Genomic DNA, 26,663 nt, shown 5'->3' with positions numbered 1-26,663 from the left:
AACCAATTAGCTAATGATTCTTTGAAAGATTTATTTTTAATGGAATTTAGCAAATGAATTAATTTTACATCTGCGATATGTCTATCTTGCAGGCTTTTACTTTTATAAGCTACATCACGAGCGTGACACGCTTTATCAATAGCATGTACTGGATACTCACCTGGTTTTGGCTGATCTTGGTTATCAAGTCTGATATCAAGTCTAGTACCAGGGCCACAATAATTATATCCTGGAAGATGTTTTTCTCCTGGGTATTTCCCCCATGGTGTTCCTGGTAACTTTGCTAAGTGAGCGGCAATAGCACCTCCTCCTTTTTTATAGTGTTTGGATTAGAAATAAATTTAAATTTCTTTGTACCACATTGTTCACAGTTACCTGTAACTGCTGATCTGTTAATTTTTGTTGTAATAGTTGTTAGTTCACCTGTGCGTGTCCTGCATTTTACACAATATAAATCCATATTATTTATTATATTTCTATAACATGGAAGTCACTGATTTTTCAGCAACAAGAAAGCGCAAACCGATTAAGCATCATCCGATGCTACCAAATTCCATTCGAATGGTTATTGTAGGACCATCTGGGAGTGGTAAAACAAAACTGTTGATTTAGTAATGAAGTGGATGAAATGGGATAAATTGTATTTGATAGCTTCGTCAGCTGATGATCAGCGATGCTACGATGTGCTGAAAGACTTTAACGAGTACGCAAAATTGTTGAATGAAAACAACGAGGATGTTATTAATTTTATCACTAGTATTGATGAATCACCGCCTGTGGATGATCTGTTAACAATTTAGTAGTGTACGATGATGTGATGCTGGATAAACAGTCCAATCCTGCCAGAATATTCTCGCGCGAAAGACAAAAAGACAGATGTGATTTATGTTGCTCAAAAATTTACACAAATACCATCAAGTAATTAGAGAAAATTGTAATATTCTTGCTGTTTAACGGATTTGGTGTGCATATGCCACGATATATTTATCAGAACTGGTGTGACGGTGATATGGTTTATAATCGTTTTAAAAATGTATTTACTCAGGCTCAGTTATCCATGCATGGTTTTGTAACAATAAACTTACATGATCCAAGCTCGAGATACTGAGTCGGTCTTGATACAATTTTTAATTAATAGCAGCAGAGAGGGCGAAGTCTCAAACTCGGCACCCACTCACCGCGATCCTTTTTTTTGTCCGATTTTCAGGAAGGATTATTTTTTAAATTTGAGGGTGAGTAAATTAGAGTCTGTTCACACTCTCTGCTGCTTATGGTGACAATACGAGTGCTGGTTCTACAACATTAAGTTGACCCACTTTTTACTTTAATCCCTTGCTAATTAATAGTTTTAGATTTTACAACAAAACTAAGTACATTTTACCTGTTGACAATAATACATGATTACAAATATTAAGATTACAAAAAAATAGAAGATACAATTTTATTAAAAGTACTGGTACCAGTAAAACTAAAGCAGATGGTAAAAAAGAATCAGGATGAACAGATTAGTAGTGTAGCAAAGAATCCATATATCAGAATGACATCAAGTATGTTTTCATTAATTTCATTATTAGTTAATGACACTGCTTCAAAATGTTGTGTACTAGATAATAGTAATCCAATCTGTAATACAAATACCAAATAATGGCTTGGAACTAAGTGCCAAAAGGTCTGCAGAAAATATCACCATGATCAAAATATAAATAGGAAGAAATGAATACAAGCAGGACAAACTGTATCCATCTTGCTTTGAGCTCACAAAGATCAGTCTCTTATGTTTAATGTCATATTATTTTTGCACATAAAGAGCATGTACTTCATTTGGTAATACATCTGCATGATATTAACGTTTGTCTCGTTATTCTTTTGTTGCCATGGTGGTTCTGCCAACTAGAGATCTACACATATGTAATTATGTTGTATGGGGATTCTCAGATGTTCCCTATGTGCATTTATCTGTTAATTGTTTCTGAATTTAATATGATCCTCCTCCTCTGTGTATGAATATTATTCTGTGCTGTGAACTTTCATTGCCTGCTGTCTGAAACACATATGTAAAACTAGCTTGAACAAGTTACAGTTCTCTATAGTTGTGCAATTTTCAACATCTCACAGGTATGGCCCCATGGGTATTCTCTCTTAGGTATCTCTGTTCCAAAAAGAAAAGTTTTCCAGAGGTCTCGCTAGGATTTTAAAAACTAGAAGTCCAGGACACCCATTTTGGTAAAAATAGGAGTCCCACCAGCAAAAGTTGCAGTCACCCCCCCCCCATAACACTAAGCAAATTATAAAAACTATTGGTTGCCATGGAGTTTAATTTCTACATTCTTCATAACACTGACATAGCTCTTGTTTGTCCATCAGAGTGAGTCTGAATTTTGTCAATCCAAGGAAGGTCTTATTCAAAGTACTAAGCTAGGCATCACACACTTTCTTACACTTGACTACTGTCCCTTCCAAACTATCAGTTCTTGCAACTTTAGCACTCTCCTGAATCTAGTTACAACCTTTGTCAGTTTTGCCGTTGAACCCCAAAATATTCATTCAAGTCTAAGTCTCATCATGTCATGATTCTGAGGTCACGTGCACTGCTTATTCCGGTACACTCCGAAATGAACATAACAATGAAAGCTCAAGTTGTTTATTTGATGTACTGTTATAAATTGACATGTACATCTCTGGGTCTTTCTGCCTCTGAATTCAAGCACTGTAAATATCAGTGGATTTTCCCACCCGTCTTTGAATTTTGCTGCCCACCTATTACATGCTTATGGAGGGCTCCCGCCTAAGTGACTTTCTGCATCCCAATAAAAAATTTACATCCAGATACACGTGATTAAGCATTTCCGAGACCTCTGAGTTTTCACTAACATGAACTCTGCCAAAAATTCACTTCCTTGAATCAGTGCTTTGCTGCCTCTTATGCCAGATTTTTTCTCTTCAATAATGCTGTATTAAGAGTTTTAAGTCAAACATAACCATAGTCTGCTTGTTCAGAAATGGTTACCTTGAATTAATATAACCAGCATATTGTCCATCCAACATGTACATCGGACTCGCACTCTACATCAATTTTGGGCTCAAAATCACACATTGATATTTCCAGTGACATTTTCCCAATGTCCAACAGATTGATATACATGAAATTCATTGTCATCATAGCTATCACCAGCCAGTATTTGCCAACTGAAAACAAAGTCTGAAGACAAACCCTGTTGTGATTCAACCATTTTGGTTTCCTGTGTGGCCCTTACTTGAAACACACATTTGTAAACTTCCATGATGAAAATAAGTTTAAAACTACCATACAATGCTTGTTCCATTGCCAATAAGCCAATCAAATTTAGTTTAACAGCCAATCATGTAAAACCGAAGTATCCAGTTATCTGGATGTCACATCAAGCGCTGCAAAACCGCTACTGGCAGCGTGAATTACGTTGTGAAATGCACTTTTAAAGTTAAAAGCTTAATAAAAATTGCTTACCGCGCAGAGCACATTTTATATCCACAACGTTTACGTAATTTGCAGAACGCATATCACTTCTTTAAAAGTAAGCAAGTTCATACAAATTACGCGCACTCATGTGTACTGGCATCATTTTCTGACCCAATGTTTTATTCATGTTAGACCACTAGGAAGGGGTCAGATGCGATTTTAAATATATATTCGGTTTATTTTTTTCTTCTGACAACCCCAGCAGCAATTTCTCATTTTGTTAACACAACCAAAACAAAAGTGATTTTCCTAACCAACCTTCCACTGTCAGAATCAAAATAGTCTGAAACACAACCTCCTACAGAAGTTTTTTTTGAAGTTCCGTTCCCAGGGGAGATATGTGTTTTACTGGAACAGCCCTAAGTACAACATAAAACACGTCTACAGACTTACAACTGGAACATAAGAAATAAGAATGGCTCCCAAATATGAATTAATCTGATTGTTCAGTTCTCTCCTTCTATACACCTTCTATTACAACTATATAGCACCTCATGGTACCACCATGTGACAGATCACAGGGTACATGTGTGAGAAAAAAAGCTTGTATACCAAATTGTCAGAAATATGGCCTCTAGGATGTTCACACGCTCAGCCAATCAGATGCAAGTTCGTCTCATTAATAAGCATTTGTGTGGTTGATAATAAACTTGTCTGAGATATGGTCTTATAACCCTACACGTGGAAAATTTGATCAGAAATGAAGCATAAAAAAAAAAGAGTTTGCAAACAAGTTTTGATAGAGGTGGAAAAATGGGACACACAAGAGATGACAGATGCAGGACCACATTCTATAATTCTTTGCAAAGGTGAGCTAAAACTAAAGAATACATTGTAAAAAAATTGGGTGAATCATAAAAGACCAAACTTTTCATACACAAATAAAAATTATTAAGATACTGTAATGACTTCCAAAGACAATTTATTTTTGTGCCACATCATAGTGATATAAAGATTGGCTCTCAAGACAGGTTTCAAAGTAAACTGACAGATTTCCTTGATGAAAATGTTGACAAAAATGTAAAGAACCATAAATTTTGACAAAATTCAGCATGCAGATGTGATTCATCAGGTTCCCATTCCGTTATAAAGAAACAAGAGGTCCATGCGAGTCTAATAGCTCTTGCTCATTTATGTTACTGTCTCTCTGATCTTTTGAGATTTATAGAAACAGATTTAAATTTACATAAATCATCTTGTAAGTTTGGTCTCATATAAATTTATATACATATACAAACTGTTATCAAACAAGTTTATATAAACAATCTTGTAAACATCGTATCATACAAATTTAAGCAAATGTACTCATTTTTTATTTCCATACAAAAGTTGGTCTGATGTAACAACTAAATGGAAAAAAGCCGCATCATTTTTTAGTGTGCAAAGATGTGGCTCATAATTCGACTTGCTTCTGATCCATAAATAACACAGCTAGAACACTCTAAACATTGTTGTCTTGACTTGGATTAATGTTATGTGAAAGATAGATTCTCTAAAATCAATATATTCAGTCTATTGTGATTACATACTAATTATTCGTTTCATTAAATTCCAAGATGTATACTAAAATTGGTTGTGTCCTTTAAGATATCTGGTGGTATCTCCCTTTCAAATATTTGCTGACATGAAAGCTTGTAAAAAAATTGATTTAAGTTATGAACAAAAAGATTTTCATATAAAGAAAAACAAAGGTTTTGTTTCATTTTAGCTCCCATGTCTGATTCTCACACCCCTTTTCTTCCCCGATTTGGTGCACCTCTGAAAACAGGCTCCCTGTGTTAAACACTTCCTGCACACAGCTTCTACCAGCCCTGATACTAAAATAGTTTGTGTCTCTTCTTTACAACTAGGAATTTCATTCCAAAACTGACAGCTACATCATTATTTTTCCATTTTCCTTTAAGAAAAATGAAAAACAAACAAAAAAAGAACAAACAAAAAACAGAAAAGATGAAGTAACAATTTTATTGCGATTTTCTTACTTGATAACACCTCAAAGCACTCAATAAATTAGATATTTCTGCAACATTACTAATAACAGATGGAGAATGTGGAGATAAATCATTATTTGACAGACCTTTGTAGAAACATGCAAAACTTGATTCACACAGATCTTGTAATAATACAAAAGAAATAGATGTGTCAACTATTGCAAATCTTGTTTTTTTTTTTCTGTCAAACTTGTTTATAAATAGTGGCTACATCTCAAAACCACCAGCTTAAGATTGTTTCTGCATCTAATTGAAAGGGACTATCAAAAACATTCAAACCTTAAGAGATAAAAATAATGAAAATATCTTAATGCAATCTACAGTATGCACAAGTTCTGAAAACTACAGGTTGTCTGGTGTTGTAAAATCCGTTCCTTAGTATCCCTAAGCAATAAAGTATCTATAAAAAAAATGAAAAGATAAGCTTCATGTAAATTTAATCAAATTTTTAAGGATTCAACTCCTTCTTCATATTGTTAATTTTAGAAATAGGATATGGTGCATAGGGTACCATTAACATCAATCTATAATGTGGATTTAAATCACATCACATGGGTCAATATGGATGGAGGCTATCATAAAATGATGGCTGAATGCAGTGAAGGTTACAGTACAATTCAAAGATGTCATCACCAACTTTCCAAAAGTTTTCTTCTGTTTACTTTTAATGCAAACATTATTATAGCTTATAAGTTTGCAATGGAACTTTAAAATTTTGAAATTTGATTTTAAATATAGGAATATTAAATGTCCACATTTTTGGAGCCAGTTTTTTAATTATTATATTGTAAAATGCAGTTTTATGGAATAATAATAAAAACACATTTATGTCATCATTTTAAATTTTGTGAACAATTTATAATTTGGTCCTGTAAATGACAAATAATGACATTTTTCTTTTGTCAATATGATTTACGACAATCGGATAATGATATGAACCCAATTTTTTTTTATATACCATGCCCACCTGAACTGCTTTTCTGTACATGTACTCAATGAATGAGGACTATATTTAGAATAAAGGATCTCACAAACTTGGGACTTCTTTTGTAAGATTTTAATTTTGAACCAAATACTTCATCTTTTTTTCAAATAGATGAGATGTCTTTGCTAATTCTACCAGTAAAGTACACTTTAAATGAGATGACAAAACACGCATCAATATCAGGGACTATGTTTTTGCAGTTGCAACCAACTTATATATATGGTAGCCAGACCTGGGGTAAATTATTTTCAAGTGCATAAAATTCATTCGGGATTACTATATATGCTGAAATAAAACAAGCAAAATCAGATCAACTACAAGGCTTTGGTCATAAAATTAAATTTAAAAAGTCAAAACCCTTCAAATTATTAACAATTCCTGTTTTGCACTTGAATTTTAATCTTTTTTAATACAAATTTAACATCAGTTCAAGTCAAAATGCATAATGTATTCAAGCAGAAATCTTGATTACTGTGTTGTTTTTTACTGCAATCTATTAAATGGCTAAACAATAAAAATATTTCCCGATTGCAATAGTCTGATTACTTAAAATAATTAGAAATCAATTACAGACAAACTGCAAATAATGAGTACCCCAAGTTTACAAATAACAGGATAAAGCAGACATGTTGACCATCTTTTAAGAGAAAAGTCCTATAATGTATTTGCTGAAGGATGACCCGTACCCATCTTGTAACAGGGTGGACACAGATCTGCCACTGTACCATGAACAGTTGGATAAGTGTCTCTACTGTTGAATCATAATTTTGTGCAAAAATTGTGCAAACCATGATCTGTTAGTACATTACATAACACAAGTCAATAAAGATAAGTCATTCACATTTAACAACACTAAGCCTTGGCATCCTCAGTCCCTTCTGGCTTGGGCGGCTTCTGGTCATCTGGTTTCATGGCTGGGAACAACAGCACCTCCTACAATATAACAATTACATTTAAGACCAATCAACTTCATTTTGAGAAAATAAAACCAACAAAATGAAAATTAATCAAATGCAGACCTGCCAACCCTAACAAGACCTCAGTATGATAGTAGATTTTTGTACGTAAGTTAGACCAGTTTTCAATAAGGTGTAACAAATTGTAATGTACTGTTATTGTTGAGCTGGAAAACATGTATTTAAAAGTCCAGAAGTGTGATTCAAAATTGATGCAGTGATGGTAAACATTGTGTTCAAATTGGCCTAAAAAGTGTGTAGAGTTTACTTGAACAGTAAATACCTCCGGTACAGTTTCACAAACTTTATTAACAAACCCTACTAAGCTCAATGGCTTCTTTCTATCACTCAACTTGATGTAATCTTTGGAAAACAAATTTCACGTGGGCCGTGGCAACAGTAATCACCTTTCTTGCCATGAGATGTACTCAAACCAACACATAATATGCCCACTAGCATACTTGTTGGCCTTCTGGCTTTTCCCCCAAGAATCAGAATATTCCATTTTATTCTTCTGTAATGACCATTAAAACATTTCAAGAGATTTCTTATCCATTTGTCTCGAAAATCATATTGCTTGATGGGTATCATTTTTTCAATTAAGAAAAAGCAACGGCTTGATCATCAGATATTTTGCATCACAAAAAATGTTCAGTTCAAAGCTTCTGAGGTACTCGCGTAAAGCTGGTCTGGTTCCCTGACTAACTCCATTGAATCTAATATGAAACCTGGATCTGAATTAAACACAGAAAAGCCTTCATCCGGAATTTATTGCATAGAATTTGAGCTTTTATTTCCCAAGTCTCTATTTTAGGGTCATATCCTTATGTCTTGTGGCAAGATCATAAGGATTGGCAGGTCTACAATCAGTCTAAATTGACAGACTGTGCCAAATTGATATCTTTTAATAAAAGTAATCCTTGAAGCATACAGCACACCTGAAACATTTTTAAATAATGGGGGGGGGGAACAAATTCAGAAATAAGTAAACTATTTATAAAGTTTTAATAATTTCAATCTACATGTTTTATGAAGTTACAAAGTCAAATTCCATTTCAGACTCTGCCACAAGAATGAGATTTAAAAATGTTTTAGCAATACTCTGAATATTTTCAATTTTAAAAAGTCCCCCCCCCCTTTTCCTGACAAATGACTCAAATATATATTACAATTATTGACAATGGTGCATCATAAAGTTTGCTCTATAAGTCTTTAAAACTGGAAACTTGTGTCAGGAAACCAAAGAGAGGAGAAGACTGCGATTCAGAGTTCTCAATTCCTCTAAATCTATGATGGATTGGAATGCTTGAAATTTAACTAATCCAATGTCTCATCAATAAAAGCATCATCCCATAAGGGCTATAATTACTAAATATGGAGACAAGACATCAGAGGCCCATCTGAATCTCTGAAATAATGTTAAGATCGATTATGTTAAGTGGTTCTTGAATTAAATACATAATAAGCAACAGTTCATGTTTCACTCAACAAGGGTTATAATTCTGTTCAAAACAGAGTAGATATGACTAAAACCATATTATGTCCATGAGATGATGTTCATATTAAACTGCATCAGAACCTACTAAATAGTTATTATGTCTTGCCAGTTACAGGCAAAATCCCATGTGAAAATATGAAGTTAATTGGCCAGGCTGAAAACCATCCAAAACAGAGATGAGACAAAACAAAAAAAAGGTCACAACTTGATCTTTAAGACACTATGCATCAAATTGCATCAGAAGATGTTGAATGGTTTCTGAATTATGCTGGTTACAATGATCTAATGTTGTGCAGAATTAAAAATGGACTAAGGGCAATAACTGTCAAAATTGGACCAGAAAAGATGAAACCTTTAAAGGCAGATCTATAAATTTACTAATCAGAATTTACTTTGCAGTAAGGCATTTTTTAATAATGCTGTCTGGACGTTTTTTTTCCTCCATCTTATGACTTGTTATTCCACTTCAAAATGAATGAAAAACAGAATATACTTAAATAAACAGCATATACTGAAGGATTAAGGTAAATCAAGTGCATCTATTACTTTTCAAAAAAAATTGATGTCGTGACAGTGGAATGAAACAGCATAGTCAATTAATGTTATTTCTGGGGATGGGGCAGAGTGTTAGAAAAACATCAAATATTTTGACATGTTAAGCTTTCTTTGTCAGAAATTTTTTTTTCTGAAACCTTGTGCATTGGTTCCATGGCCCCTGTTGACATAATAAAGAATCCCTAATGTATATATTCAATTTTAACTTTCTTCTTATTCATATTTTACTTGTTGCTATTGTTTAGATTCAAAGGACATAAATCATAAAAAAATTAGAATCTTACCTGATATAAAAGTGAGAGTGAAAAGAAAAATTACCTTGATATTGTTGGAATCTGTTAGAAACATTGCAACTCTGTCAATTCCCATTCCCCAACCAGCTGTTGGTGGAAGACCATATTCTAATGCTGTGCAGAAATTTTCATCAATGAACATGGCTTCATCATCGCCTGCCAGTTTGTCCTGTCAAGATATAATAATAATAATAAGAAGAAGAAGAAGACGAATGTCACATCAGGAGAAAAAGATGCTATCACAATCTTAATTTTCCAGTTAAGACTATGACTTGGAAGATTCTGATTTGTACATATAATGGAATAATCTATTACCAAAGATATTTCCGAGTTGGATGGTGGTCATGATGGTATCATTAGAACTATTATAAATGTCCAAAACTTACAATTGGGTGCTTACAGACGGTGCATGAATTAGGGAATACACTGCTTAATTTGCCCAACTAGGACCTTATAGCTATCTGATATGCTGATTCATCAGATTATTTACACATGCTTAATTTCCCACGAAAATTAACAAATATCAAAGTTACTCCAATGAAGAGAAATTCTCAAGTTTCTCATTCTGAGAAAAGTCTGGTCTTGTCAGAAAATAAGAACCATGGGCACAAACATCAATATATTTTACAGCATTTTCCCAAGCAAAGAGTTGAACAAGACTGAAAGAGTATAGCTGGTATAAAGATGCGGCTTTGTCAGAATAATTGAAAGGAACAAGAAGGGAGCTGTAGAAGCTCAGTTCATAGAGTACTGGACTTGCTAGACTTTTAAACTAAGTGTTACTAGTCAGCTGCCTTGGTGTGTTCTTGAGAAAAGCATTTGATCCCATTTTCTCTGCAAGATAGAACCAATCAAGTGTTAAAAGTATTGTTAAAACAAATTTGTTTCTTAATCAACAAGAAATGCTAACCTTGGCTTGTTCTGCAAACCTCTCCCTCTGAACCATAGGATCGTTCAACTCTGTGTAGGCATTGCAGATCTCCTTCTTGCAGACAAACAACTCAAACCTCTCTGTTAATCCTGGAATACTTCTGTGCCTGAATTGTTGAAAAGATGGAAATATTACAGAAGACGTCCATTACATGGCAGCATGTACCTGAATATTCCTCCACTTATCCCTACTCCCCACACAGACACAAAATGAAAAGTGTTCCACCCCAACTCCCACTTACCCCCAGTGATGCATCATGTTTGCAATACCATAATATACATCTACATACCAATAATGTTCTGAAGTTTTCAGTCTCTACCCCAAATGGTATACAATGTGTGGAACATTTCATTGACAGAATACACAGATCACATCTGGTATACAATGTATAGAATATTTCATTGACAGAATACACAGATCATGCTTGATATACAACGTGTGGAACATTTCATTGACAGAATACACAGATCACATTTGGTATACAATGTGTGGAACATTTCATTGACAGAATACACAGATCACATTTGGTATACAATGTGTGGAACATTTCATTGACAGAATACACAGATCACATTTGGTATACAATGTGTGGAACATTTCACTGACAGAATACACAGATCATGTTTGGTATACAATGTGTGGAACATTTCACTGACAGAATACACAGATCATGTTTGGTATACAATGTGTGGAACATTTCACTGACAGAATACACAGATCACATTTTCTCTGCTTTTGACTTAAACAAATTTGAGAATAATAAGTTAACAGTAATTGGCATAAAGTGTTCTCAATAGTTTAGAGCTCTAGATTCAACAGTATTGCAGAACATCTGGCAATTACTTCATTCAGAGCAAGTCACAAAGGGGTGTTTTAGAGCTGACCATATCTCAGAACTTGTGTCCATCTTTAATTAAATATTGGCAATATGATGCTAGGTTTCATAAATGAATCAGAAAATACTTTCTATCATTAAAATAACTAGCTCAAGAACACACCCTCAATGGCTACCCAAAACAGCCACAAAAAGACTGACTACAAATAATATTAGGTTGTATAACCAATTCAAGAACACTGGCTACAAAGAAAACTAGGTTGCATAAGTAGGTCAAGAACAGGCTATGGCTACAAATAGTTCCAGGTTGTGTAACTGTCATGAAAAGATTGGCAACAGGCATAATGCTAGATTGCATAACTAGGTCAAGAATACAGGCTATAAACAATTCAAGGTAACCTATCACAAATGCTACAATTTTCAATCTTCATCTGGGTTATATTGCATACAAAGACACGCATTAGTAAAATATGCATGTGAAACTAACAATAAGTAGTTATCATGATAAGAAATATAGATCACAGTGACCTAATTTTGGTAACGTATTGTTGTACTCATCAAGCAGCATCCACATCCACCCAGCAAGTGTATAATGGTGATCAATAATGCCTTAAAAACAGACTATAATGCAACACTTGCTAAAAGTCACTGAAGCAAGAAATATAACTCACAGTAACCTACTATGGCATGACTGGCCAATATGCATCTACACATACCAGAATGTATTACTGTTGCAAATAGTGTCAGAGAAACCGACCTAAACACACATAAACATTAGAACAAGATACAGGTAACAGTGACCTACTTTTGGTTTGGTGATGTTGTATTTACCAAGCTGCATATCTCTGGTGCAAACATTACCTGAGAAACAGACAAAACTGCAATGCATAACCAAAGTAGCTGTAACAAAACAGTAAGGTCACAGTGATAAAGCAATATTGACCTTGATGCAACACTAAACCAAGGTCACTGAAGCATGAAATGCAAGTCAGTGACCTCATTTTGGTAAGATGATACTGTACTAATCAAACTGCATCTGAATACAAAGTTCTATGACAGACTGATGATGACTGAGAAATGGACCTAAATCAAAACTAGACCTAAGTCGATGAAGTGCAAAATAAACAGCACAGTGACCGATTTTGATACAGTGAATCTTTTTAATAGGTGTACTGTCCCTATTGTCCTGACCTGTTGCTTGTTGGACGCAATTTTAAAAAAAACAAAAAGGCAACAATCTGATCATTCAGACATTCTGTATCACAAAATACGTGCAGTCTTAAGTGTCTGAGGACTCTTGTAAAGTAGTCTGGTTCCCAACCAACTCCAAAGAATCAAATATGAAAGCCAGATCAAATCAAACACAGGCATGCCAGAATCTTTATATTACTCCAATCAAATTTCTGTAATTTGTGTTTTTATTCTATAAATCCGTATCTTAAGGGTTATTTCGGTAAGACATACGACAATTTCGGTAAGACATACAACAATTTCAGTAAGACAAATGACAAAACTGTAAGGATTGGCAGGTCTGGTACCTACTTTTGGCATACATGTAAGGTATTCACCAAAACAGACCTATAAACAAAGTCAACTGGGACTTGTAATGCCTGAAAAACAGACCTAAACAAAACTTAACCAATCTGTGACAGACAGACAGGCAGACAAGAGTAATGCTAAATACACATACATGGCCCTTTCACTCATATATATAATTATTGAGCTAAATAAGCTTGCCATGCACTCACCATTTGGCCAGTGGACTCATGATTTCTGGATGGTCTATGATAAATCCTGGGTTTATACAATCACTCTCTATAAAATCTCCCACCAGCTAGAACAAGTAAAATAAATTAGTCATGAAATATCTTAAATATATGCAAAGGTTTTCATAGCAAATCAATCAAATAAAATGAAAAATCATGTTTTTAATAAGACCACTACTGACAAAATTGTTACAACCTGCATTTTAAATTCTTGCTCAAAGCATTACCACTAATCTTTTCTAACAGGAGCTACTCATTTTACAATTAACTTCTGTCAACAATATTTTCTTCACTCAGGGAGTCCCTACTCTCAGGACCCCTGCTTGCAATTTTCTCTGGCAGTGGAAGGTCTGCAAAACACAATACAAAGGACTCCCAAATTTCGATAAATGCAGATATGTTGCTAGAACTTTATCCCCATATCACCAAACCAAGGGTTCAATATTTACACAAACTTCAATATCCATCTCTCTCTCTCTCTCTCTCTTCTTGCTCCACTCTGTTAGAGCTTTACTGAAATCAAACTCTTTAAAGATATTGCAATTAGTTGTATAAGCATTCGTCTGTTTATTGTTTCTGAGCTTAATCTGTTCCTTATCTATGTATAAATATAGTTCTGTCCTGAGAATCGTTTCAGTCTCCTGTCTGAAGGGACATGTACACAGCTAGCTTAGCCTGCTTGAACAAGTTGGGAAACTGTTCTTTATGGTTGTTATGTACAATTTTCCACAGCTAATAGGTACTGTCATATTCATACCTCTGCTCCTAGATTAAGATTTTTCACTAATATATCCTACGTGGAAATTTCAATCGGTGCTTTGCTGAAGAATGTGCTAGTCTTCTTATCTGTTCCCTGTATTAGGAATTTAAATCCATCAACGCTATAATTATAGGTTACTGCATTAGCATGGGAAAATACAAAGAAGTTTTTCGGATGGAAATACTGCATGACCACTAGGCCACCGGAGCAGTTAGGTTGATTATGATTATGCTGTCATAAGTATTATTATTAATACTGACAAAAGGATTATTATGAACACTGACATACAAAAGTTTTTCAGGAAGGAGTGAAAGAAACGTAAGATTATTAAAGAGGTCACTATGTGGTTAACTAATCTCTTACTGACCTTATCTAGAAGTCGGGCAGATGTCCTGGGTGCTGGGCACTCCACCTGATGCTTAACACACAAGTCATCCAAGAACTGACGTGCCTCTGTAATTTGAAAAAGACTGCTGCTAGATATGTTCAACCTTGCAAAGAAATACATAAACCTACTTCTCTAAGATTAAACATTTTAATTTCCTGTCAACATGTTATATTACCATCTCATGCTTAATTTGGATAACTAAAATTTGTGTGCAAAAAACACTTTTATATCCTCAGATAGTGATCCTCACATCTGTAGGATTCCACTTTACACCAAGTGAAAATTGTTAACATGGTTGCTTTTGATGCAGAGACAATGTTACTGTGTATGAACCATTTTCCTTCTTTCAGTGTGTGTGTGTACATATGTTTTGAAGATAAAACAAGAGTCACACCAAGAGAATAACACTCTAGTGGGTGAACAGAATCTCAGCAATTCAAGATAAGACCATTTTTACCTTTGAAGCGCCAAATGCTGAAAACATCTTATGCTGTGGTGTATATATGGGATATTAGCTTGGCACCATTTCCATTTAGCACAAAGTAGACATCATTAGAAGTCTTTATTTTGGTGAAAACCTCATGTCATAATGTCATCCATTCTGGGGGAGTATTCACAAAATGATTTTTCAGACAGCCATCATGGCAGCCATATTCACCGTACGACTGGCACCATTTTCATTTAGGACTTGGTGAAAAAACCCATCATAATCATCATCCATTCAGTAGAAACAGTGACAACAAAAATTTTAAGAGTCTTCGTTTTGATTGATTGATTGGATTTACATCTTCATGATAACCATTATAGCTGCACAACTGGCACCATTTTCATTCAGGGACCAAATTAAGCATTGTAAGAAGTCTAGTGGTGAAAACCGCATGCTGATGCAGCCATCTATTTGGTAGAGATAACAATATGACTTCCCATTCAGGAGGACTAGCAATATTTTCAAGATAGCTGATGTGGTGGCCATGACCAACTAGACATGATAAGTCTTTTCATGAAAACCCCATGCCACAATAATCTGATCATCCATTCAGGAGGTGTAGTGATAAGATTTTAAGGATGGCCGCTGTGGTGGCAATATTGGGCAGCAAATTAGCACATATTTTCAATTATAACCAACTAGACATCATAAAAAGTCTCTTAGTGAAAACACCATGGGAGGAGTGGAGATAATATTTTGCAAGTGAGGATTTTCCATTCAAGAGTAGTGGTAACAAGATTTTCAATATATGGCTGCTGTGGCATCAGATTAACACTATTTTTCATTTAGGACCAACCTCATAAAATAAGAAGTCGTAACAAACTTGTGCTAATGCATGGACAGAAAATCTCGTAGCTCTTTGGATCTATGACCAGCAAGCTCATAGAAATGAACAGAACACAAATTTAGGGAGTTAAAACCAGTGTATCCCCAAAGGGGGCAATTCTGAGAGTCAAAAATCTCATTGGTGTCAAAACTGGGGGTCAGACTGAGTATTTAACAAACTTTGGTGTCAAATCTGGCGGTCAAATTAAAAATGTGGGGGTCTCTGAAGCGCAAATGAGGGTAAAGGGAAACACTGTCAAAACCTTCCAAATAAAAAATATAAAATTAAGCAAAACATAAAATCGAAGATGCAATTCTGTACAATGTATATGAAAGAACAGATAGTCAGTGACCTTGACCTTTGAGTGCAAAATCAACAGGCTTCTTTCCTTACTCCAAGTGCAAGCCATCTACAAAGTATGGCAACTGAAGAGAAGGAAAACTTGCTTTCTTGTGTGAAAACTATTTTTCTTCTTTCAGACAGTGACCTTGACCTTTGGACATTTGTGTGAAAACTATTTTTCTTCTTTCAGACAGTATCCTTGACCTATGGCAAGCCATCCAGACTTTAGATACTATAGATGGTGCATAAATCAAGTTATTGTGCAGAAAAGAAACTGATACCAGACAGATGGAAAACGCAACATTCAATGTCTTCTTACAGATATATGCACAATTATTGTCTTGAAGGAGTCTTAGATACTTATATTAAACTCAACATTCCAGAATTGAATAAAGAACAGCAATGACCAAGAAACAACTTCCCAAGACTTAAAAACTTGAGATGGTTTTACTACTGCAAATCAACTGCTAATGTGGCACCTGCAACCGAAGCAGTGCTGATGCTCATGGTTTTGATGTTGTGCTCACCCTCTTATAATGTCATCCCTTCTGCAGGTGGTCCAATATGAGGGGTGGTCTTTCTAGAGAAGTGAGTAAAAACTACATAAAGTATGTAAGGTGTATCTAATTTTGAAAGACAACTAATTTTTAAATACTGCCCAAGACAAATAAACAGACATCAACAACAGGACATCTGAAAACTAGAAAAGCTTCTCTGCTGATATTCTATGTCATGCTACCAAATAAGTATAGTCCAACTGCAAAGAATACAGACCCTGATCTGCAAACACGTAATGCACCTGCAAATCAGGGTTTATATTGTTGGTTCCACTGATTACTCAAGTGCAGTGGACGAATATATCAGGTACATTTCATAATAATTATAAGACTTTTGCTGAAATATTCCACCCTTTATTTGATTTGTGGTTTTATGGGTTTAATGTCAATTTTTGGCACATGATAGGCTAAACATGATGGCCAGTACTTTTTGGTGGGAAAACAGCAGGAAGAACCACTAAGCCACATCAAGTTACTAGCAAGCTTTCTCACATACCCATGTAAGCTAAGCCAAGACTCCAACCAATGCAGACAGAGGTGAGATGTCAGTTACCTGTAAAAGTAATTGCCCAAGACTTTGCCACCCAGGGCCCCCCTTTATTTGATGGATTACTCCATAGTAATCCACACTGCCAGAAGTCAGAAATCTTGATCCATTCCAATCCGATAGATGCTTGCATGTCAGACATACGATATAAAAGGCTTCAAAATATTTACAACACTGAACTAGTTCAACTTTATATTTCAATTATGATCTGCTATTCAATGCTGCTGATTTTGCCCTATATGTGTGAAAGCAGCTTAATTATTTTCCCCCTCCCAAACCTCAAGTAATCCTACATTACAACATTAAGACAGATGTACGACTGTTTACATATGTGAAGCACAAGTGAAATATGTCAGATCTACTTTTGGGAGTTTTCATCATTAACAGATAAAGGGATGGAAAAAAATGAAAAATGAAGTTAAAAAGGAGAAAAAAATGCAAGTACAAATGCAACACAGAATTTATGTTAAAATAGAAAGCACCATATCCATTCACTTAAAAGTTGAAGTTGAACTACAACAACATAGACCCTTATCTGCCATTGCATAATGTGCCTACAGATCATGGTCTATGATGTTTGCTCAACAATTACTCCAAACAACCTTAACAGACTGAAATCTACCTATGCATTATGCGATAACAGATCTGGATCTGTGCATTTTGCAGCTGGACTCAACTTTTAAGTGAGTATATATGGTAAATGTGGACTGATAAGTATTACTGTGAGTATGTATGGTAAATGTGGTCTGATAAGTATTACTGCAGGTATATATGGTAAATGTGGACTGATAAGTATTACTGTGAGTATGTATGGTAAATGTGGTCTGATAAGTATTACTGCAGGTATATATGGTAAATGTGGACTGATAAGTATTACTGTGGGTATATATGGTAAATGTGGACTGATAAGTATTACTGTGGGTATATATGGTAAATGTGGACTGATAAGTATTACTGTGAGTATGTATGGTAAATGTGGACTGATAAGTATTACTGCAGGTATATATGGTAAATGTGGACTGATAAGTATTACTGTGGGTATATATGGTAAATGTGGACTGATAAGTATTACTGTGAGTATGTATGGTAAATGTGGTCTGATAATTATTACTGCAGGTATATATGGTAAATGTGGACTGATATTTATTACTGTGAGTATATATGGTAAATGTGGACTGATAAGTATTACTGTGGGTATATATGGTAAATGTGGACTGATAAGTATTACTGTGGGTATATATGGTAAATGTGGACTGATAAGTATTACTGTGGGTATATATGGTAAATGTGGACTGATAAGTATTACTGTGGGTATATATGGTAAATGTGGACTGATAAGTATTACTGTGGGTATATATGGTAAATGTGGACTGATAAGTATTACTGTGAGTATATATGGTAAATGTGGACTGATAAGTATTACTGTGGGTATATATGGTAAATGTGGACTGATAAGTATTACTGTGAGTATATATGGTAAATGTGGACTGATAAGTATTACTGTGGGTATATATGGTAAATGTGGACTGATAAGTATTACTGTGAGTATATATGGTAAATGTGGACTGATAAGTATTACTGTGGGTATATATGGTAAATGTGGACTGATAAGTATTACTGTTATATTTCAGGGATTTACACTAAAATGTGACCATACTGGATTCCTGGGTAGAACTATTTTCATTCTGGACCAAACAGACATTTGGACGAATGTGTCTACAAAGTTTCATCTCCATCCTCCAAGTAGTTCAGGTGGAGTAATGATGAGAAATTTATCCTAACAGACAAGTGGATGTCAGATGATGAAATGCAAACAGGCCAACCTATAATCTCCCTTAAGCTCTTAAAAATGATATCCAGAACAGTACTCTACACTTATACACAAAAGAGGCAGCATAGAGGTTAATTTTATTTAAATATGTAGGGTGAATGTAATCCTGATGATAATACAAGTTTTAAGTTGCTTACGAAATTAAATTTAATTAACTGCAGGTGCCACCAAAATCCTGCCACTGACATCAGTTTGTTTTATCCTGTAATAGTATCTCTACTCTAATGCTTGCTACACAGAATTTCCTCTTTGAGAATTCAATGGAATTGATTCATTACCTTCTGAATGGAGATCTCTTGGGTCTGGAAATTTCACTTTTAGCTTCTTCTCCAGCTCTGACAACATGCTGATTCTTCTGAATGGAGGAGTGTAATCCACCTCCCACGCATCCCCTTCTGGACCCTCTGGGTGATATGTTACCTTGTAGCCGCCAGTGATGTACTTTACCATTCCTGGAAATATAAAGCATCTGTTCAAGAATCTAGTCAGGCAATGCCAGCTTACAGTGGTCTAAACATAAAGGTCACGGCATACTTCAAGCATTGGGATGAACTTACTTTTACTGGAATCTTCATCTTCTGTTTCTGTAAACCTGACCCCAGGATTAAAAGGGGTAAGCAAAGCGAGTCACTGAATGAATTGACCTTGCTATATAACAGTTAATTCCAAATAGGAACATATGCCACCAAGTCATTATTTAAATATAACTGAATGAAAACTAACACTAAACAAAGCTTAAAGCAAATCTTTTATGTCTTTGACATCAACCTGTAGGTGAAATATTGCCGTGTCCTCACTCCATAATAAAACATCTCAAGTATCAACAGAATCCATCAAGTAGTTGAGGAAATGTAAATACCTGCTCACTGATAATAACCTGGGAAATAAAATGAGCCATCAGGTACACAGTTACCATTTACAAGTTTCTACCAATGCATGTGGCCCCATAAGCCCTTGGTTTGTAAGGGCAGCACTGAGCACGCACTTTGTTTCAAGTTCACAATCCTTTTGATTGAGTCACAAATTTAATACAGGTACCTGTTCCTTGCAAAGTTCTGCCTTTTCCAGTAAATGTTTTCCCTTAATCTCTAAGCTCTCCCATGTGACAATCCTTTGATTGAGCCTTGAGTGATATTACAGAGTAACAGAGGATGGTTATTTGATCTACCACACATTTCACAAAGTGTCAGTTGCAGAACCCAAGCTCAGTCTCTACATAAGCACACACATGTATATGATGGTGCAGCCAAGGAAAGGGTGTACAGCGATATATCCAATGACCATAACAATTTACTAAACGATGTTGGAGGATTTCAGAAATTTATCAGACAATGCGGATGAATTTTTTAAAAACTTTCCACTATATGATATTAGGTAGTGCCATTAATAGGATAACTTTCCACTATATGATATTAGGTAGTGCCATTAATAGGATAACTTTCCACTATATGATATTAGGTAGTGCCATTAATAGGATAACTTTCCACTATTTGATATTAGGTAGTGCCATTAATAGGATAACTTTCCACTATATGATATTAGGTAGTGCCATTAATAGGATAACCTTCCTCTATATGATATTAGGTAGTGCCATTAGTAGAATGATGACTTAACTTTCACTGCCATTACAAAAAATCACCTGCTTGATGGAATTGGCTTATTTTCAATGACTGGTTGGTGCAACCTAATCAACTAAAGTTAAAAAAGTGTACTTTGTTCATTTTGTTTGAAATACTTTTGCTGCATTTAATTTTTTTCTTGAGAACATGGTTTCTATGTGGGTGAAATCCACAAGATCACCATGCTGAAGATTAAACAAAAATGGCTCTATAATATACAATTGGAATGAAACCCAAAACTGACTGCTGTGTTACTATAACCTTTAATGCAAATAAATTCCCTTCAGATTCTTTTACTCACCTGAAACGAGTTCTTCTGTGACCTTCATTAGATCCTGATAGTCAGCATAAGCCATGTAAAATTCACACGTCGTAAACTCTGGGTTGTGTGTAAGGTCTATACCCTCGTTCCTGAACTGCCTTCCAATTTCATAAACTCTGTCTAGTCCACCAACTACAAGCATCTACAAAACATGCAACTTCATGATTCATCTTTTACAAGATTAGACAATACAGACGCAGTATAACCTTGTTTGAAAGACCAGTTTATTTATTAACAATTTTTAACAAACTCTTAATAAATCAAATAATTTTTAATGGAAGATATCTGATGAGATGACACATCCTGAAAAAGATTTTGATGGCATCCAAGGTGGTCTCCAGACAGGATTTTAAGTATTTTAATAATTCACACCTTGCAACCTCTCTATCGTGCCTCTATTGAACGTAACAGTTTAGTCCATTTTAAGCAGGTGTAAGTTATGGGGAGGTAAATTAAAGGTGAAGTTATAGGTAGGAAAGACACTTGCTTGGTATATACAATGGATGTAAAGTAGGGTAAAAAGAAAGATTTGAAATCCAGAGTTCAAATAGTCTAGGAGTTTTGCAAATTGTGCTTCATCAAAAATGTTTTGTTTCTCATTTTTCTGCATACCATAATTTCACTGAAAAATATCTTCTGTTCCATTTTATGTTTGGAGGCAAAACCAATTTTAATTATGTAATAGTTACCTCCAAGTACTGCATAGCTTTCTATTCTTGGGCTCCAAGTCTTCAAGTCCAATCTTCATGTTAGTGGGAGGGAGGATACCAATCTTCATGTTAGTGGGAGGGTACCAAACTTCATGCTAGTGGGAGGGAGGGTACCAATCTTCATGCTAGTGGGAGGGAGGGTACCAATCTTCATGTTTGTGGGAGGGTACTAATCTTCATGCTAGTGGGAGGGAGGGGACCAATCTTCATGTTAGTGGGAGGGTACCAATCTTCATGCTAGTGGGAGGGTACCAATCTTCATGTTAGTGGAAGGGTATCAATCTTCATGCTAGAGGGAGGGTACCAATCTTCATGCGTGAGGGAGGGTACCAATCTTCATGCGTGAGGGAGGGTAGCAATCTTCATGTTAGTGGGAGGGTACCAATCTTCATGCTAGTGGGAGGGTACCAATCTTCATGCTAGTGGGAGGGAGGGTACCAATCTTCACGTTAGTGGGAGGGTACCAATCTTCATGCTAGTGGGAGGGTACCAATCTTCATGTTAGTGGACGGGTACAAATCTTCATGCTAGTGGGAGGGTACCAATCTTCATGCTAATGGGAGGGTACCAATCTTCATGCTAGTGGGAGGGTACCAATCTTCATGCTAGTGGGAGGGAGGGTACCAATCTTCATGTTAGTGGGAGGGTACCAATCTTCATGCTAGTGGGAGGGTACCAATCTTCATGTTAGTGGAAGGGTACCAATCTTCATGCTAGTGGGAGGGTACCAATCTTCATGCTAGTGGGAGGGTACCAATCTTCATGCTAGTGGGACGGAGGGGACCAATCTTCATGTTAGTGGGAGGGTACCAATCTTCATGTTAGTGGGAGGGTACCAATCTTCATGCTAGTGGGAGGGTACCAATCTCCATGTTAGTGGAAGGGTACCAATCTTCATGGATTTTGTGGTTGTTATAAACCCCATATTTAAAGAGCCAATGAATAACTACTCTTCCTTAGAAACAACAACCCATTTATCAAAAAATATGAATCATTTTCAGACAACAATTTTTCACACAACCACAAAAATAATTCAAAATAATGAAATGCATTGGCGATGTTATCACTACATGGTATTATGTCTCTTTATGCATGGACAGACCATCATGTAAATTTTTTAAATATTTGTACTAAAGAATGAGCTTTTTGCATGACATTACTTACACAATACAAATAATCAAATGTGTACATAAAATAACAATTAACATATTCTCATTGTGCATGAAAGGACAGGCAAATTTACATAGTTCTCACAATAATTTTTCATGGAGTGTTTAATGGTTTGTGGGTGGTCAATGGAATCTGTTTAACTGCAATTGCTATATTTAACTTAATTTTAAAAAAAAATAAACTATAAATGTACCCTGACAAGGAAAAGATGCATTCACACATAAAAATATACTGAATGAATAAAAAATATACAAGAACTTGATATTTAGTTCTTGTTTTAAAATGTTCACATGGTGGACCCTTTAGCTGACTTTATCAACATGAGATCCAAACAGCCTGAGACAGCTCACCTGGCCGAATGGCCAGATGCAAGAGACACTGATCAAGAAATCTTGGCCAGTAATTATGCTTTATTCTAATGCTGTTGATTGCATATATTATGAAAACAACTGTTTCAAGGTTTCTCAAGTTTCTACCTCTTCGTACATGATTGATGCCACATCAGCAGCAATTGTCCAATACTGTAAAGCCTCCATGCCGTGACAGTTCTGTCAAAGTTTGTCAAATTCTGCTAAGCATTATTTTTATATAGCTAAAGTTGTGTTAGTTAAAGTTGTGTAAGCATTTTTCTGCTGGAGCCCCAAGTGGCTCAGTGGTCTAAAGCGCTCACCATTATGGATCACTGCCATCTCACCTGTCGGTGTGGGTTCGAGGCTCAGGCTCAGCCTATGTGGTTATGTGAGAAAGCTTTTAAAGCTGCTTCTCGTGGGTTGGTGGTTCTTTCCAGGGTTTTCTCCGAGTTCTTCCTCCCATCATTTATACTGACCGCCATGTATAGCCTAAAATGGCATTGAACCCTACAACAAATTTTTGTTTCTAAAACCTACTTACATCTGATGGCATATCAGCAGCATCTGTATAAATCTATAAGGTATTCAAGCTAGTATGCTTTGTCAAATTGTGAATATAATAAGTTCTTTCTTTCCTAACAGCAACCATATCTGATGGCAGATTGACAGAATCTCTACAAACTTAAAATGCCTTAATGCCACAATGCAGCGTCAAATTTGGTCAAATTATGTCAAGTATGTTTCTGTGAAGTCATTTAAATGCATTTTTATTTTCAGTAATGGTAGCTTTGTTTGAAGATGAATGGGTATCATTTGTACTAATTTGAAAGTCTTTAATCCAAGTAAGTTTTTCCAGCAAACTTGTAAAACTCAGATGAGCAGTTTCAGAGAACTCACTGAAAGTATTTTTTCTATTTTTGGTAATGGCAGCTATAATTTTTAGCATATCTGCATCTTTTGTACAAACCTGAAAGACAATTATGCCAGGATGCTGAAAAATCCAATTCTACCACGCCATTCTTTTTAGATGCCATTTATTTTATTTTTACTTTTAGCAAAGGAAACTATAATTTAAGAATTTTATTATAGATCTGCATCATTTGTATAACCTTGAGCGACATTTTGAAAAAGAAGAGATTTTGCCATTTTTTGGTAATGCCAAGTATATTTGATTGTGGATTTGCATCATTTGTGCTTCCCATCATGTCTGGCAAAATTTTGTTACAAAGTTTTTGTTGAAAAGTTATTTAATTTTTTTAATAATTTTAGCAAAATGCAACCATATTTTATGGTGGATCAGCATCATTCATCCAACAGTGAAATGGCTTTGTGCCAGAATGCTCTCTGCTAAGTTTGGTTAAAACTAGTTTAGTCTGATTGAAAAGTTTAGACAGCAATCGTTGACAAGCGCACATGATGAAGATGAATGATGGGAAACAAAGCCATACCAGAATCTCAAGACATGTTTCAGTCTGATGAGCTAACTAGTCAGCAGAAAAATGATGAGCTGTCTAGTCAGCAGAAAAATGATGAGCTTACTAGTCAGCAGAAAAACGATGAGCTAACTAGTCAGCAGAAAAATGAAGAGCTAACTAGTCAGCAGAAAAAGGATCATTTCTGCTAGGTTACTATACTCAATACACATTTTGCATATTCTGACTCTCCAGCTTCTTTTCTTTAACTGTTCTAATTACAAATCTCCAAATCAAATACATAGTTTTAATTAGTATCCTTAAATTTGAGATCAGAGAGGAAGATCATCCACCTTTATTTATTTGTTTATTTATTTACACATCTGCATCTTACACAAGAGTCCCTACAAGCAACAGATACTTTGCTGACAAAAATAATTTCCAGGAATCTATGATAATTTATCTTTCTGTGTACCTGCCAAGTGTTGAAACCACATCTGATATTCTTCACTGATACAATTTTCAATATGGCCACAGTGGTGACCATATTGGAAATAAGATTGGCTTCAAATTCTTTTCCGATCAACTACATTGTAAGAGGTCTTTTCTGAAACTCCATGTCAATATGATTTTTAATTCAGAAGTACTACCGATGGCATGACATCTATGAACAACATTGCTGTGGTCATACTGGATTAAGTTTAGCATCATTATCATTTAGAAACATTTAGAAATAGTAGTTTTGTGAGAAAACTTCATACTGATATGACCATCCATTTAGAATCACATTTAATAAAACGAAGGAGATTTTTAAAATGGCATCATAGGAGCATTATTGGATGGTGCCATTTTTATTTCATGCCAACTAAACCTTGGGATGAAAGTGTTTTTTGGTTATGCAGTTTTTCATTGTATGCATTATTTATGGAAACAATGATATAAAGTGGTGCAAACATTTGTACAATCACAATGTTGAGTATTTGCCAATACAGAAAAAGCTTAAAAATAAAATACCTTGAGGTACAATTCTGGTGCTATTCTCATGTACAGCTGCATGTTCAGTTCATTGTGATGGGTGGTGAAAGGTCTGGCTGTTGCCCCTCCGGGAATCATATTCATCATCGGAGTTTCTACCTAACACAAGAAAAATACACAATAATCAATGCCACTGTCCTGTTTATATGTAACAGATAAAATACAATGGGAATCCACAGTAGTTAATTAAGTTGGTAGAGCATCTGACTTCTAATTCAAGGGCTGCATGTGTGAAACTCACCCAGGCCAACTGGGTCTGCTGCCCCTGTGCATCCTTGAGAAAGACACTTAGATCCCATTTCCTCAGCAAAATATAGCCAATACTGTGTTAACAGCACCATTAAACACACAAAAACATTATATACTGTAGTATCACTCATTTTTGTGGGGTACCAAATTCATGGATTTCATTCTTGCCCTGAACTGTGAATTTAACCCTTTACCTCATGCAAGCGCCTTTGGACGCCTCTACTCCATTTGCATGGAAGCGCCTTTTTTCCCCTCTACTGCAATTGCATGGAAGCACCTTTTAATGCCTGCTGTAAACATCAGCCATTTTTAGCAGGTTTTCATAGCACCACCTTCGGGGAAAACCCCCTTTTAGATACCTCATTCATTGCTGTGAATGATCATTTAGTCAGATCATGTGGTCGCTGTTTATGCATGCTCTGGTCGAAATCTGCTATTTAAAGTAACTGGGTCATATTCTCCACTCTCCAAAATGGAGATCGCAGTTTTCGTTCAGTACTTTTCACGATTAGAATCACAACTATAAAAGCTTCAATAACTTAGGTAAAGGCACATGATGTTGATGTAGGTAGCAATTAGTTTTTATAAATTATCAAATTCAGATGACTTCGTGATGTAGATGCAGACAAAGAACTTGTAAATTTTGTGTGTGAGAAATGGCAGCTACAGTTGGTCACGCGGCTTCACTGACTTGACGGTGAACAAATTCTCTCAAGATTTTAAAACACAAAAAAAACTTCTTCCATGAAAAA

The 26,663-nt window shown here is 35.4% G+C and overlaps 1 protein-coding gene and 1 long non-coding RNA gene across 2 annotated transcripts; one reads left to right on the top strand and one right to left on the bottom strand.

The window, feature by feature from the left end:
• Positions 1-5,440: 5,440 nt before the first annotated feature.
• Positions 5,441-25,790, bottom strand: LOC149779838 (lysine--tRNA ligase-like). The gene is made up of 8 exons (XM_089936513.1): positions 25,642-25,790; positions 20,965-21,127; positions 19,323-19,496; positions 14,434-14,519; positions 13,289-13,374; positions 10,685-10,811; positions 9,800-9,943; positions 5,441-7,405 (listed from the first exon to the last, which is right to left on the bottom strand). The coding sequence occupies exons 1-8, from the start codon at positions 25,747-25,749 to the stop codon at positions 7,325-7,327; spliced, it is 969 nt and encodes a 322-aa protein (XP_089792639.1). The 5' UTR covers positions 25,750-25,790; the 3' UTR covers positions 5,441-7,324.
• LOC149779839 (uncharacterized) lies at positions 14,986-19,316 on the top strand. Its single transcript, XR_016414943.1, has 2 exons — positions 14,986-16,697; positions 18,845-19,316. It is a non-coding gene; the product is annotated as an uncharacterized LOC149779839 (long non-coding RNA).
• Positions 25,791-26,663: the final 873 nt, after the last annotated feature.

Source organism: Sinohyriopsis cumingii, chromosome 16, assembly GCF_028554795.1.
Source record: "Sinohyriopsis cumingii isolate HCF-2022 chromosome 16, ASM2855479v2, whole genome shotgun sequence".
Classification (NCBI taxonomy): Eukaryota; Metazoa; Mollusca; class Bivalvia; order Unionida; family Unionidae; genus Sinohyriopsis; species Sinohyriopsis cumingii.
Note: the sequence above shows the minus strand (reverse complement) of the source record. Positions and strands in the feature narration are given on the sequence as shown.